This window comes from Myxocyprinus asiaticus, chromosome 3 (genome assembly GCF_019703515.2).
Source record: "Myxocyprinus asiaticus isolate MX2 ecotype Aquarium Trade chromosome 3, UBuf_Myxa_2, whole genome shotgun sequence".
Lineage (NCBI taxonomy): Eukaryota > Metazoa > Chordata > Actinopteri > Cypriniformes > Catostomidae > Myxocyprinus > Myxocyprinus asiaticus.
Genome location: NC_059346.1, coordinates 55701232 through 55718147, shown reverse-complemented (window position 1 = coordinate 55718147; position 16916 = coordinate 55701232). Strand labels below are relative to the sequence as shown.

The following is a 16916-nucleotide window of genomic DNA, read 5'->3' as shown; positions in this document are numbered from 1 at the left end:
ACCCCTCAATCCACTTCGTCCAGCAAAAGGGGGACTTATCAATGCATAATTTAGGGTTCAACCAAGCTTGAGGAAACATTCAGTTAAATATCCAAATTGAACATGCAGGAATCCTTTGACCACACTGATTGCAAGTGTGAAATGACGGGATGAGATTTTACTTTTCTGGGCAATTTGGTAGAAAGACTTTGTAATGGTGAAATAGGGGCAAGGGCCTCTTATTCAATGCAAAACCAGGGAGGGGCCCTCTCCGGTGCGAGTGACCAATGTGCCAAATGTCTGAGACCAAAAGCATAATAGTAAAATAAAATCTTGGGGAGACCTAACCCACATTTGTCAGTTGGCCTGTGTAACTTATTAAAATGCATCCGAGGAAGTTTACCATTCCAAATAAAGGATTTGACTATACTATCAAATTGTTTAAAATAAGTGAGAGGTACTTCAGTGGGGAGAGATTGTATCAGGTAGTTGAATTTTGAAATACAATTCATTTTTATAACATTAACCTTCCCAATCATAGACAAATGTAAAGATGCCCACCTGTCCACATCACTCGAAAAACTTTTTATTAAAGGGTCAAAATTAACTCTAATTAAATCACTCAAACTTGATGGAAATAAAATGCCCGAATACTTAATGCCCTGCTTGGGCCACTGGAAGGTGCCCGGCTGAAAAGCTGTTACAGGACAATACGCTGTCAGAGCCAAAGCTTTGGATATCCTGAGAAATTAGAAAAGGAATTAATAATTATGTGGAGGCAAGGCATAGATCTAGTAGGGTCAGAGACGAATAATAAAATATCTTCTGCGTAAAGCAAAAGCTTATGCACCACACCTCCTGCCACAACCCTAGGAAAATCATCCTCCTTTCTAATCGTGGCTGCCAATGTTTCCTGGGCAAGACAGAACAACAATGGGGAAAGAGGGCAACCATGCTGGGTGCCCCTATCCAGAGTAAAATAATCTGAAATTAATCAATTTGTTTGTACCATTCAGTGCAACCATCAAAACCCGAACATCTCCCAGAACAAAACAAGCAGAAAAAAGAAACACGTGTGCATTAACCCTGTGTACAAAAGCGCCAACTGGCATCCGTCCCTCCAAACTCAAACAGTCCATGCACACCTACGAGAATCCCAGCGACAACCTTGCCGTCGGATTGCTCAAGTCCGGTGTTTCTATACAAAATTTTGTGAGACAAAATTACACAGCAAAAGATAATCTATAAAACAAACTCCAGCCAATAGTCAGAATAAACAAAAAGATCATGTAGATTCATCCATAAAACTGTCCTGAAGGTATGGTACTCTACAAAATAAACTCCAGCTGATAGGCGGAACCAGCACAAAAAAGTGCACAGATTCCTCAAACAGTCAAGCGAACGTTCAGTGAGCCGGTCCACTCGGCTGCAAAATGAGTGCAAGCAAATGACTTACTCCAATGACTTTGCAAGAAATACTCCACAAAACAAACTCCAGCCAGTAGGCAGATTGAGCACAAAGGGCATGTTGATTCATCCATAAAACTGTCCTAAAGGTGTGTTACTCTACAAAATAAACTCCAGCCGCTAGGCGGAACCAGCACAAAAAGAGCACGCAGATTCTTCAAACAGTCAAGCGAATGTTCAGTGAGCCAGTCCACTCGGCTACAACATGAGTACAACAAGATGACTTACTCAATCCACTGACTTTATGAAGGACATCCACTTGCTGTGGGCATGTGAATGTTTTACGGCCATCCTTAGCATGCATTCTCAATTTGGCCGAAAATCAGTGCAAAAGCGACCTTCCGTTGATGTAAATGTTTTTTGCATTCCTTGAATCGATCACACTTCTCTCTTGTCGAATTCTGGCTGCCACAGACAGTGCTACAGTAGTGGATGACCAATACCAACAAAGTCACAAGGAATGGACTCTCCTGAAAAACAGGGGTTATCGCGGAGAACAGCCGAGCTCACATCATGGGATGTGGCAATATTGACATTGTTAAATCTTGTGAAGGTACAAGGAGAGGACCAGGTGGTTGTAGCACAGATGTCAGTAAGAGAAACACCCCTTTCTGGTAAATCACCAGTTTCATCATGATACAATCTTTTATCGATTCTCTTAGCCAGCAATCCGATGTTTGCCAATACCTCAGAGTCTGCCACGATACGCATCCATTCGATTCAATTTAACACTACAGTGACTATATGTCTTCTCTACAACAGTCAAGCAAGTCTTTCAATCCAAAATAGTTACCCATGACAGGAGAGTATGTGCTATCCGTGTTTTTTCTTGTGTACAACTTCCACAGTTGTATTGAAAAATTCAGTTACAGTTTACTGTGATAAATGTTAGTTAGGGGGTTGATGTGAAGATGGGAAAAGTCTTATAACTGATGCTGGTGTTTTCTCTTTCCCTCATGAGCGCTGTTCAGAATATTGCAGCTCTTTAGCTGTTTTAATTGGTTGAATTGCTCCATAGCTCTTTAAAATAGAAAATTCACATATGGAATTCAAATGCACCATGATATTGAGGGAAGCCTGATTTAATCGCGCATGTAAGCCGCTGTGCTCTCCTGTAACTGCAGCTTGCAGCCCTGTTGATGGGCGCGCATGGAGAACCATGTCCCACATGAGGACCATATTTAGTGTTTATAAAGCGAGATGAATATCATAAGGTTGCTGCATCGTCACGTACAGACGTGGCTGGCATAAGAGTGTCATAATAAATGTGCATCTTAAAAAATATATACATTGATGTTTATGCATTGCATCAATGACATTGCATAGTTGGTTATTTAATCGATGCATCGATCCAGATAGATGGATTGTTACACCCCTACACCTGAAGGCAGCCCAAATAAAGGAAACTGCCCTGGTGGAATGGCAAGTGACTGCTCCAGGCAAGGATTGCTGAGCCTTCTTGCATGCCATGGCGATGACTTCAACAACCCACTGTAACAGCCTCTGTTTAGACAGAGGGGCACCATTTTTAACACCACCGTAAAAAACAATCAACTGATCAGATTGTCTCAACTGCCCAGTAGCCTCTACATAACACCTCAAAGCTGGCACAGGACACAGAAAAGAAATCATCTTTAACATTCGGACTCAAGTGCTGGTGGTTGGAAAGAACACAGCTCAATGGACTGATTAATAAACTGGTGTAGGAGCACCTTAGGAATGAAGGTTGGGTAGGGCCAGATGGTGACATCAGTACCCTCGGTTTTCATCATGCAGGACTGACTCACAGACAATAGATGAAGCTCCCTAACCCTTTTGTTAGATGTAACGGCCAGTAGGTGGCCCAATTTTAAGGACTTCAACTTAAGGTCTGCATTCTTTAACAGCTCAAAAGGAAGTAGAAAATCACAAATCTCACACCATGAACAGAAAAACTTCCATCGAAAGGCATAAAGCAATCGTGTAGAAGCAGCCCTCGCATTGAGAACATTGTGAACGACCGAGGGCTCACAGTGCACTAGGAGGGAATTCCCAGAGTCCAAATCCATAACTGCAGACGAGCCAGTTCTGGATACCAAATGAGGCCATCCAGCTATGATTATCAATGATAACTATGAGAATGATGCCTCTGTCTTCCCACTAACAGAGTTAGAAGCAAGGGAAACCATGGTCAGGACAGCCACCATGGTGCTACCAGAAGCCTGTCCCAAGCAATTCTGTGAAATGTCTCCCACAACAGAGGAATCAGGGGAAAAGCATACAGGAGACAATCCGGCCAGTTGTGCAACAGTGCATCTTGTCCCAGTGAACTGGGCATTTCCATCTGGGCAAACTACCATGGGCAGTGAGTTGTTTCTTCTGAAGCAAAAAGGTTTACCTCCGCCGTACCGAACTCCTGCCAGATCCACTGGTCTGAAGCCTCCATTCACCTGGATGTAGCCAGTTTCTAGGTGAGACTACAATCTGTCGATGACAATGATGGAATGGGTCCAACCAAAGGCTGTTATTCCACACCTGCAGGGGCCGTAGGTGATGCAGCTCCAGGGGAATCACAGGGATGGCTGCTGTCAGCATCCCAATCAGCCTTAGTAACACCCCCTACTGAAGAGTTGCACCCAAAAGAAACTGAGCAAGAAGCTTCAGGATGTCCGCCATCCGGGACTGAGACAAAGCCTTCATGCATCTTGTAATCACTCGAGGGGCCAGAGAAAGGCCGAAAGGCAGAACCTTGAACTGATATGTATGGTTCTTAAATTGAAACATAGAAAATTCCTATAATGCACAGCAATCAGAACATGAAAATATACATCCATGAGGTTGACATTCGTAAACCAATCTCTCCGTCACCGAACGAAGAATGTTGGCCATGCGCAACATGTGAAAGGGAAGCCTCTTTAAAAACTTAAATCTCCTTAAATCTAAAATTGGACAAAAACCTCTGTCTTGCTTTGGAACAAGAAAATATGTTGAGTAAAAAACACCCCTTTGAACTTGGCACAACTTTCTCTACTGCTCTTTTCAATGAACACATGTTCTGAGACAGTGCTGCTGAATGGACTGAGTCTACCACAATAGTTGTTTCATTGGGGAAAACTTTGGGGCACAGAGTCGGAACTGCAAAGTATATCCTTTACTTACAAGTTGTCAAGACCCAAGGGCACGACACTGTGCCTCTCCAATAACTCAGATGTTGTCCCAATAAACATCCGACCACTGATCCGAACATCTCATGCATTTCGAGGTTATGATGGGGTACTGATGCAGTGCCCCCGGGGTATGACGGGGGGTGGGGCAACCATGGGGTAATGCATTTGTGCATCTTCAGAGCCATGAAAACTCTGCTGGGGCTGAGGTTGATTGGTGGGAAAGTGACAGAAGCTTGGCTGCAAAGGTGTGTAATGGTGATTAGCAGGTGTTGTTGGCATTCTGAAGTATGGGTCACGTTGCACCTGTGTGAGCTGCTGGATGTCTCAGACAATTTCATGCACTTTTCCAACACCTCAAAGACATCCATACCAAAAAGATGTCCAGGGGCAATGGGTAGGTCCCTCAGGGTTTTTTTACAGGTCTCGGGAAATCTGGCTTGAGCGAACCACACCTGATGGTGAGTAGTCAGAAGTGCCAACAAGGCCCTCTGTAAGAACTGTGGAACAGAGGGGGCAGAAAACTACTATGCAGGCATGGGTCAGTAAGTGCATCCCTCAGATGATGAAGTCCCAGGGGTGATGGGTAAAGATCATGCCCATCATCAGCAAGAAGCTCATTAAAACTGAGCCGGCAATTCAGGGGATAAGCAGTAGAAATGGAGTTGTAAGTAATTTCAGTGGTGGTAAGTAGAGTCTTTCGGATAGAACCACAAGGATTGATTGCTAAATATACTTTGCCCAGATGAACCGTGAAGAGCAGAGAGGAGGAAGAATACCAATTCATTGACTCAGAATTATTGGCTCAAAAAAAACTAAGGTTAGCACCGACATAAGAGCGTAAGAGAAAGAACACAAAATAATGGAACGGAAATATAAGCAAGAACCAATTCTACCATAACAGAGACTGAAAAAAAAGAAAACAGAAAAAGAGTGTGAGACTTTTGATAAATGCAAAACTAGTCAGTTTCAACAAAACGCTTTATCTTTACTGCGTGTTAAACAGCGATATGCAAAAACCAGTAAAACAACATGTTCATAAGCAATTAAAAAGGTAAAATCAACGAGGATATGAGCTAATGGGGATACCTAGCCAAATAGCATAAATGACACACCCCTGGATAGAACCATGAGGTACAGTGACACCAACATTATATAAATATGAGCTCTGTATTAGAAATTAACTTACCAACCGAAATCAAGATGAACAAAAATAATTCAATCCAATGCAAAACAGTATCGTCAAAACTTGGGAGGATGAGTATTCGCTGCTCAGAGAACAGCTGCACTTGATGATGCGATGAATACTCTTATGATCTAATCCGAAGGCGAGATTGAGAAAACAATAAATGCTTGGTGTCGAGCTGCAGTGGCTTGTATTTCCCTCAGCTCTGCTTATGTCACTGTGTGACTTTGACGGTATATGTTTTTGACCTATCTGGCTGGTGCTGCGATTATCCACTGCTGTAGCACCGTCTCTGGTGGTCAGAAGGAATGCAACAGAATGCATGTTACTTGTAACACATTACCCTAAACACTGTTATATTTGTTATTTTATGTCAAACTGCAGATTCTGTGTTTGTGTGTTTTCAGAATGTCACGTTATTCCCCCACTGGATGCTGTTATTCTGTTTGATGACTCTGGCAGTATCTCCGATGAGGATTTCAAAATGATGATCAAATTCATCAAGAACTTGATTGGCTTGTTCTTGGACACAAAAGCCCAGGTTTGTTTGTGCTTATGTGTGTGTCTGTTGTTGTTACATTTCTATTGTTTAATATTATTTTCTATTTCAGGTTGCTGTGGCGAAATTCTCTACCAGAGTGTCAGCTGTCTTTCACTTTGAGAACTTTGCAGTGAATCCAGACCCCGATGAGCTAATGAAATATGTGACGCAGGCAAAGGGCGACACACACACTCCTTCTGCTATACGCTTTGTGTTGTGAGTGCATGTAAAGTGTACCACACAAAATGACTAAAACTTTTAATTACATTATTTGCTGATTAATTAATGGAATTAATCACTTAAAGCTAAATTTGCTGTGAAAAGTGCCCAAATGAAGATAATTCAAAGCCAATGCATTATTGTGGCTGATGAAAGCATTGATTAGACCATGCAAAAAAATGGTTTTAGAAGTCAGTATATTGTTTGTTTGATTTCCATATGTTTAAATATAAACCTATCACAGGTACACAATCCACAGCAATCCATTTTGCACTTGAGTTCAGTCTTTCTGAGGAAGACCTAGGAGCCATTCATACAGGACCCCTTCTTGTATTCCATATGCAATATTTTTTTAATAACTTGTTTATGTACACATGCTTCTTTCTCTTTTGTTCTGTCTCAGAGATCAGATGTTTTCTGAGAAGGTGGGCATGAGGAACAACTCTCAGAAGTTATTGCTGGTGATCACTGATGGAAAGTCAAACGACAATGAAACTTTTGAAAATGTCATCCCCATAGCCATTGAACGAGGCGTTAAGAGATTTGCCCTTGGGGTAAACTCAGACTTTTGAAAGGAATATTCGGGATTATGTACAATTAAAGATCTATTAACAGCATCTGTTTCCAACATCTCTATTCTCAAAATGCTGGGTGTCATGATGGTCATTTTCTTCTTCTTCAGGTTGGTAAGGCGTATTCTCTCTCTGAGCTGGAGAAAATCGCTTCCTCTCCTCAGTTTGTGTTCGAGACAGTGAGTTTCAGCGCTCTCATCTCAATTCTAAGTCAGCTGAGGGAAAAAATATTCTCCATTGAAGGTACAGAGAAATAATAGAGGAAAAAACAAAATAAACTAGCATCTCATTAAACAAAATCTCATAGTGCATGCTTTCTCTCTCTCTCTCTCTCTCTCTCTCCCTCTCTCTCTCACTCTCTCTCTCTCTCTCTCTTTAGGGACTGACACAGGGAATTTCAGCTCTTTTCAGATGGAATTGTCACAGGGCGGCTTAAGTGTGGCCCTCTCTAAGGTCAGTAATGTTTCCCAATGTTATCAGTCTGACATTAATATGTGTAGCTTTTGTTTATATCAAAAATTAAAACCCTCTGCATGGTTTTTAAAAAAAACTGGGGGGCATTGCCTCCCTAGGTTTGCCTCACCCTGACTGACAGTGAAACAATCAAGGGGCACTCCACCCCCCGGACTGATAGCGAAACGATCAGCGTTGCCCCCGCTAAACATACAAGTGCCCCACCGAATATTGCATTCTAGTACTGACGTTTAGTTGTAAGCCTGTGATGCGTGAGTCGAAAATGGTGATTATCTACGTTGTGGAGGAAAATGTCATCTAATTGGACACACACTGAAACAAAAGTGCTTCTCTCTTTCAAAGCGGATTAAGAAAGTAGTCGACAGATTAGTGAAACAGTTAGAGATTATTTTACTTTTGACTAAATAACTTTTGGTATGATAAAAGGACTAGCGAAAAGAAAAGGTAGTCCAGCAATTTTACTGCAACTTAGCAGGTTTCATGTATGAAAACGGCTTATTTGACAGCTGTGGACTCTGTGAACAGCAAAAAATTAACTGAGCGGTGCATGTGTAGTAGCAATTAAGAAAACTGTATGCCTCTCTGCTAATGCCGTACATTTGGGGTGGGGTTATCTGTTTTTTGGATCAATGGAAGACGGAGGAGTGTTTGAAGAAACTAACTTAAACCTGAAAAACCATTTGGTGCTGCTAGTGGTGCAGAAATGACACACAACAGCTTTAAGGGGGACTTCACATAGTATATGTGCCCGCCAACTTCAGTCTTCTTGGTTCTGGAAGCATTTTTCCCATTCATTTCTTCCATAGAGATTTCATAAAGCAAACCAACCAGCCCTGAGGTAAACCACAACGTTACTGTAACAGATGTTTGTGTTTGGATCATAAGGAGGAAGCGGGAGACGGCGATTCCAACACAGGAATGTCTTTTAATCAACTCAAAACGTTCGCTTTACTGCGCAATGGTACAGCTTCACATGCACACAAACTCAAGGCTCTACAATATAAAAGATCAACAGCAGCAGCCAACACACATGCAGCTTTGCATTGGGTTGGGCTTTCTCTCCCTCTTTCGTTGGACTGTGCCATCTTATATCTCCCCCGACTCTCACTGTGAACATGGAAATGGTAATTAGTCATAATTCATCTCAGGTGGATGTCCTTAACGCTATCTCTTTCCCCAGATGGCCGCTGGACCACGGCCACACCTCCACATATGCCCACCATCCAACTCAGGCCAGGGGAACCATCCAGACTGCCCAACCCCCCCTCCCCCCTTTTCTGGAGAGGAAGTCCGTGACAGCCATCTGTGCCCCCGGTCTGTGGACCACCTCGAACTTAAATGGCTGGTGTGCCAGATACCAACATGTGATCCTGGCATTGGCAGAGGGTGAATGGTCGTCCCAACAAATAGTAGCGGAGAGTGAGGACCACCCACTTGAAGGCCGTTTTCTCACAGAACATCGGCATCAAGGGGATCTACCAATATCCCTTTGTCAAATCCAGTGTCAAATAAAATGGAGCCGAGCCCAACCGATCGAGCAGTTCGTCAATACAAGGCAGTGGATAAGCATTACATTTTGACACCACGCTGACCTTTCTATAATCCACACAGAACCAGACGGAGCCATCGCTCTTAGGCACCAGAATCACCAGGCTGGCCCAATCGCTCTGGGATTCTTCTATTACTGCCCAACCCCCCCCCCCCCCAAAGGAGGTGAGACAGTTTCTGGGGCTGGCCGGCTACTATCGAAGGTCTCTGCAAGGGACCGGGGTGAAGTGATGGGCTTTTAAATTCACCTCTGGTCTGAGCTCCTCCCTCTCCGGAACTACCGTTGCCAAGGATACGGGGACCGCCTCTCTCCATGGTTTTAGTAGGTTGAGGTGGTAAATTTAACAAGCCTCAAATTTATCTTGGGTTCCACTTAGGTCACGGGCAGGTGTGACCACAAATTGATAAAACTGCAGCAATTGCGACTTGCCCAAGACCCATACGCGACCACCTCTATCCATACGCACTACCTCATAATCGACTTCCCCAACTTGCCGTGTGACCTCAAAGGGCCTTTGCCACTTTGCGAGTAATTTAGAGCTCGATGTGGGTAGTAATAAAAGGACTTTATCTCCCTGTGCAAACTCCCGTAGTCACACTCCCCTGTTATACATCTGGGACTGACGTTCTTGTGCCTGTAGCAAATTCTCCTGTGATAGATGCCCCAGTGTATGGAGTTTTGCTCTCAGGTCAAGAACGTATTGGATATCATTTTTGCTTTGTGAGGGTCCCTCCTCCCAATTTTCCTTCATGACGTCTAAGACACCATGGGGCTTACACCCATATAACAATTAAAATGGGGAAAACCCCGTGGAGGCTTGCGGGACCTCTTGCACTGCAAATAACAGAGGTTCGAGCCACTTATCCCAATACCAAGCATCTTCATGCACGAACTTACGAATCATATTTTTGAAGGTCTTATTAAATCGTTCAACTAAGCTGTCCATTTGTGGATGGTACAGGCTTGTCCAAATCGATTTAATACCCAATAATTCATACAGCTCGTGTAGTGTACGTGTCATGTAAGTACTGCCCTGATCAGTGAGGATTTCTTTAGGAATCCCCACTCGGGAGATTATTCTGAAGAGTGCCTCCGCAACACTACGTGCTGAGAGGTTGCAAAGAGGCACTGCTTCCAGGTATCGCGTTGCCTAGTCCACCAGAATCAACACAAAGCGATGCCAGCTTGCTGACCGTTCTAATGGCCTGACGAGGTCCATGCCAACTCTGTCAAAGGGAACCATGATCAACGGAAGAGGGCGCAATGGTGCTTTTGGAGTGGCCGTTGGATTCACCAGCTGACATTTGTGGCATATCGCACACCACCGGCTAACATCCCCGCGAATGCCCGGCCAATAGAAACAGGCCATGAGACAGCTTAGTGTTTTCCCCTATACCAAATGACCTGCCATCGGACTATGAGGAGCCGCCTGGAACAACATTTCCTGACGACTCTTTGGTACGAACAACTGGGTTGTATCTTCTTTTGACTGAGCATCCTGCATCACTCGATACAAATGATTGTTTTTGGGAAAAGCCAGCCAATTAATACACAAAATTAGTGGATGAGTGAGGCGGGAACTAACCACAGCCTCAGTGTTATGCTTTTGACCCTGATATAGAATAGTGACAGTCACTACAGGAAAATCATAAATATCCCCTTGCACACACCTCACCTTCATCTGATTATTTGTATCCAGTGCCCCATTTTGAACCAAGCATTGATGAATGGAGGTTTGGTTACAACCTGAATCCAAAAAGGCTTGGTATGTACCCCCCCCCCAATTCTCACTGGTATTTGGTATGTCCTGGCTCGATCGGGGGCAGCCTGTGGAGTGTTGGGCACCCGGATCAACATCCCTACCTCCATCACTGGACACTGTTTGCGGACGTGTCGCGGCTCCCCGTAACTCCAACAGACCGGCTCAAACCTCACGCCCACACCAGTGGACATCCCCCAGGTCGCTGGGCTCCTCAGCCAGCACCCACCACCGGAAGGCGTCATGGAGCTGTTGAGCGAAGGCAAACAGGCGGCCGACTTTGCTCAGCTTCAGGAATCGGAACCACTGATGATGCTTTTTGGGACTGCGGCCGACCCGCTGCAGGATGGCTTTCTTCAGACCTCCGGAGGTTGTCGACCGGGAGTTGTTGGCCATGAGTTGGGCCTCCCCGGTCAGCAGCGGTAGGAGATGGACTGCCCATTGCGCCCGCGGCCATTCCAGAGCTTGGGCTGTGTGCTCGAAGAGCTCCAGAAAGGCCTCCAGGTGATCTTGCGCCCCCATCTTCACCAACATCACATGGGGGTTCATTGTTGCCAGGGTCGTGGTGTGCCTCCGGGGGTACCAAGCTCTGCAATGCCCGTCTGTCCTCTTTTTGGCCTTGAAGGAGTGCCTCGAAGTGCTTTTGCTGCTCCACCCACAAATTCACAAGGGCCTGGTGTTGAGCCTGGTGAATGCTGGTGAGGGATATGACACTTCCTCCAGTGGCGAAGATGACTCCATTGCAGCGTACATTCCTCCTTATCCTGGGTTTCGGCACCAGTGTAACAGATGTTCGTATTCAAAAGAGGAAGCGGGAGACGGTAATTCCAACACAGGAATGTCTTTTAATCAACTCAAAACTTTATAGCGCAACAGTACATCTTCACACGCACACACACTTAAGGCTCTACAATATAAAAGATCAACGGCAGCGGCCAACACATATGCAGCTTCTCAGCTGGGCTCTCTCTCCCTCTTTCGGTGGACTGGGCCATCCTTTATCTCTCACTGTGAACATAGAAATGGTAATTAGTCACAGTTCATCTCAGGTGGATGTCCTTACCGCTTTCTCTCTCCCCAGATGGATGCTCGACCACGCCCTCACCTTCACAGTTACAAACTTTGATTTGAAGCAAAAAAGTATTTGAAATCGGACAAAACATAAAGAAACATGACTGTGTACTTAATGTCTTTCATGAGAGAATAATCTACAATCCCATGAAGCAATGAGAATGATGTAATGAAATTAAATATTAAAACAAAAGTTTTATATATTTTTCATAAAGTTGTTGATTATAAGATTATATTTTAATTATATTGCAAAATATTCAGATATTATATAAATATATATATGTAGTTTGAAAATGTAGGGAGACTGACTGAATTTGCTTTATTCGCAGTGCATCATGTGAGTGGGCGGTCGCTGCAGAGAGCTTTTGGCGTGCTTTGTTGGTCGTGATTTTTTGACTGGGGAATCGTTTCCTTTCAGGATTCATGGGTAGTGTAGTTTTTCACCTGGAATTCTGCTATTAAACATGAATTTGATATGACGTGGACTGACGGCTTCAACAGAAGCATATACCATTGTATAAAAAAATAAAAAAAAACATTGCAGACGGAATACAAAAATGCATCCTGTGTGAACAGCCCCCTATCTTGAGAGTTAAGATCGACCTTGGCACCACCCACTAATAAACCATCTAGACCAGCTAATGACCATAAATGACAAGCTTGGCCTAGCTACAAATCCAGCTAGTAGCTAGTAAAATCACCTTTATAGTACACGTACATCACCCAGACATTGTTGTGTATGTTTACTTCTGGAAGACGTATTTTTTATGTTGTTTGCTCATCTCCAATAAGTCAATAAGATGTATGTCAATAAGTATGTCTCAGATGTCAATAAGACATTCAGCAGATGTATTTGAGACATTTACGAATGTTTGTAAATCTGATTTTTTTTTTTCTCCCCTTTTCTCCCCAATTTGGAATGCCCAGTTCCCAATGCGCTCTAAGTCCTCGTGGTGGCATAGTGACTCACCTCAATCCGGGTGGCAGTGGACGAATCTCAGTTGCCTCTACGTCTGAGACGTCAATCCACACGTCTAATCCACACGTGGCTTGTTAAGCGCGTTACCGCGGAGACGTAGCGCGTGTGGAAGCTTCATGCTATTCTCCGCGGCATCCACGCACAACTCACCACGTGCCCCACCGAGAGTGAGAACCACACATTATAGCGACCACGAGGTGGTTACCCCATGTGACTCTACCCTCCCTAGCAACAGGGCCAATTTGGTTGCTTAGGAGACCTGGCTGGAGTCACTCAGCACGCCCTGGATTCGAACTCATGACTCCAGGGGTGGTAGTCAGCGTCAATACTCGCTGAGCTACCCAGGCCCCGTAAATCTGATCTTTTTATGATGTTTAGCAGATGTTAATTAGATTGTGAGGCTTTCCAGATGAAAATATCTAAAACAGACATCTCAGAGACATACATGTATGTGTGCTATCTGGGCAGCTACAGTCAGATGGGGTATTTTACAGTTATGTTATGTAGTGGTGGTAATATGATTTTCTAAATGAAATGAAAAGTCTCTCTCTGTATTACTGTAGGGTTTGAAGTTGTTTGGAGCAGTTGGGGCATACTCATGGTCAGGAGGGATTGTGCAGGATCTTACTCATCAACTAATTAATTCTTCATTTATTAATGCCACAAAAACAGAGGAGGACATCCGCGACTCATATCTGGGTAAGACACTCTTAAATAATTAATTTTTGCCATATATATTATTATTATTATTTATTTTTTTTAATGCTTGCTAAGACCATTACTAACATAAGTATTCAACTTTAACGTGTAACTCCTGCACCGTTTGTGCTACGGACAAAAGTGATCATTACAGAAATGACATTTTAACAGAAAGCCAGGTTTTTCATTTTGTATGTTCACACATTTTAGTTTTACTTTCACTCTGAGTAAAATTATGTAAATATTACTGAACCATACAACATGCAGTTGTGTTGTTGATGAAGTGTGATGTGTTCATTTTAGGCAGGAAGAAACTTATTTCTGTTTAGTTGGTCTCACTGTGTCGACTGTATGCGGTAAGATATTTTTATCATCTAACTGCAGATGTTTCCATATCCTGCACTGCAGTCGTGAACAGTTAATGCAGCCGCGCTGTTTTTGAACATATTCACTCATACTACGTCAGTTTTTAGTCATGCACACTGTGCCTCTAATGTACTGCAACCACCGCAGACATCACAGCTGCTTTAACCGTAATGCAGTTCTGTTTCAAAACAAAATACAGGCCCAACCCACAGTTCACTGTGTGCTGTTGTAGAGGAAACAATGAAAATACTTTCTCACACTTAATTACACTACAACGTTTGCAGCACAGTATTTTGTGAACTCACACTATTCAGTCTATTTATTTCGTTTTAATTGTAAACTTGTAATATTTTACCACTATTTAAAGCTGAAGTGTGTAATTTCTGTGCAGTTAGCATCACCAATCAGAATTGCAAAAATAATCACAGTTTTATTCATTTTCAACATTTTTATAACCCACTGCAGGTTACTCTGTAGCTGTGGCGACAGTAAATGGTGATGTTGTGTACTTTGCTGGGGCGCCAAGACATAGACACAAGGGTCTGGTGCTGGGGTTCACACAAAACCATCAGAACCATGGCTGGACCGTCTCGCACAGGATATACGGATCACAAGTACATTACAAGCATTTAAACTTAATTTAAACATACAGTACAGTGACCCAAAATTGACAACTAAGCCACAATTAAAAACATTGAATAAGACAAAATAAAAAATAAAAATAATCAAACCAAGTGACATTTATAACACAATGATATTCCTGGTTTAGTACAAGTTAAGCTCAGTCGACAGCATTAGTGGCATAATGTTGATTACCAAAAAAAAAAAAAAAAAAAAATATATATATATATATATATATATATATATATATATATATATAAATTTGACTCTTTTTCTTTAAAAAAAGCAAAAAATCGAGGTTACAGTGAGGCACTTACAATGGAAGTGAATGGGGCCAATTTTTGTTGGGTTTAAAAACAGAAATGTGAAGCATATCATTTAAAAAACACTTAATTCTTCTGTTAAAACTTGAGTGGTATTTGAGCTGTTCATTTATAGTGAAGTTTAAATCGCTGACTACCGCGATTGCATTTTTTACGGCGTTCTTCATGGGAATGAAGTTGTAAAATTGGATATAACTTTACACAGAAAAGGTATGTAAGTGATTTTATCACACGAAAATCATGTTAACACTTATATTGTGTCTTGAAACCTTTTTGAAACGGTATTTAACGTTTACAGATTGGCCCTATTCACTTCCATTGTAAGTGTCTCACTGTAACCCAGATTTTTGCTTTTTTTTTTTTTTTTTTTTTAAATAGGAGGGACAAATCAAAATAATTTTGTGGTAATCAACACTATGCCATAAATGCTGTCAACTGAGCTTAACTTGTATTGAACCCAGAATATTCGTTTAATGTGATGAACTACACCTCTAGTTACTCTACTAGGACAACTGTGCGGAACTGACTTCATACATACACTAAAAAATCAGTTCCCAACCAGTTGGGTAAATGTAATGACAAAAATGGCTCAGAAAGGTTTAGCGTCATCTGTTTGAAGATGCCACTGTATTATTCTTGTAGTAATGTATGTGTTTACTTGTGTCAATAGTTGCATGATAGAGTGAAGAGGAAATTGGAATAATTTAGCACAAGGTGTTTGGTGTGATTATACATTTCCTTAAAGGGGTCATGAAATGCTATTTTTCTGAGGTCCACTGATAAAGTTAGTAATTTTTATTTTATTTTTTTGCACCAAAACAGTCATATTTTAGTAGTATATGATCATTTGCCCACCCTGTCTCTGGCTCTCTGTTTTTACCAAACACTTGGTTTTGGCCCAAGCGTCTCCTTGAAACTTCAGTGTAAATGCCCTCTGTTGTGATTGGCTAACATCATGCAGCCCCTCTAATACAGCCATATTTGAAACTCAATCGGAAGAGGATGAACAAGCTCCACAACATTATAAAACGAAATTTCAGGATTACACATAACATGCATCCAACACATTGCATCCAAACTTATTAAATGGCGTCAGCAGACACACCACGTGTAGACAGGGTGTCAGCACCATAAACTATCAAACAGTCATGACATTTGAAATATTTCATGGAATTGTTTACTCACGGTTTTGCATCGGGACCAATAGTGTTTTTAACTACCCCATTTTTCAACAGTTCCTTTCCAAAGCTTGAATCGTTTAATGACTGTTCACAAGTGATCCACGCTGATATGAGCCGAAAAAAGCATGCAATCCACGCTGAAATACGCTGAAGACTCATCCACTTGATGCACATACATAGTACAAAGCATGGTGTAAACTAGACGCACACACATCCAGTTTCCAGTATCATCCTGCACTGAAATGCACATCGCCGGAAACACATCGAGATGGTCAAAGACGTCCATCTAGTGCATGTTTATATACACCAACAATTAAAAATAGCACAGATGGGCGTGAGAACGCGACCATGGCGTATTTGTGCCCAAAACAAAAAGAGGCACAGCAACTGAATGAAACCAAATGGCGTCTCCTTTTCAGAGTTGTAACTTGTCACCGCGTGTTTAAAAAGCAGCTCGAGATATATGAAAACAGTCGAGGACATCTGTCTAGTGTATGTTTATATACAGAAATAATTAAAAATAGTTCAGATGGGTGCCCTTTGGTGTTTAGGAATAGTGAGGCCACACTGGGCCTGTCTGTCCTGCTCTTTCTCAGTTTATGAACTGAAGCACCAGTGGGCGGGGCCAAGGGTGCATTGATTTTAAGTAGGCATTGATGTTTTTTCCCTGTAGAGGTGGTCAAAAATGAATGGGCCCCCTAGTGACGTAGGGTAGTCGCGGAAGTAGAGAACAAGGTGTTTTTGCCGCTTGGTTTCATTAAATGCTTTTATTCCATTGGGGATTAAG

The 16916-nt window shown here is 42.6% G+C and overlaps 1 protein-coding gene across 3 annotated transcripts in view; it reads left to right on the top strand.

Annotated features, from left to right (window-relative positions):
* The window catches only part of LOC127417057 (integrin alpha-M-like), a 60228-nt gene that overhangs the window by 16713 nt on the left and 26599 nt on the right, over positions 1–16916 (top strand). For all 3 annotated transcript variants that reach the window (XM_051656765.1, XM_051656757.1, XM_051656775.1), the window contains 7 exons: positions 6183–6316; positions 6387–6532; positions 6939–7089; positions 7218–7350; positions 7487–7560; positions 13503–13638; positions 14470–14618. In XM_051656765.1, the coding sequence (XP_051512725.1) occupies positions 6183–6316; positions 6387–6532; positions 6939–7089; positions 7218–7350; positions 7487–7560; positions 13503–13638; positions 14470–14618 (923 nt within the window). The remainder of the gene's footprint in view (positions 1–6182; positions 6317–6386; positions 6533–6938; positions 7090–7217; positions 7351–7486; positions 7561–13502; positions 13639–14469; positions 14619–16916) is intronic.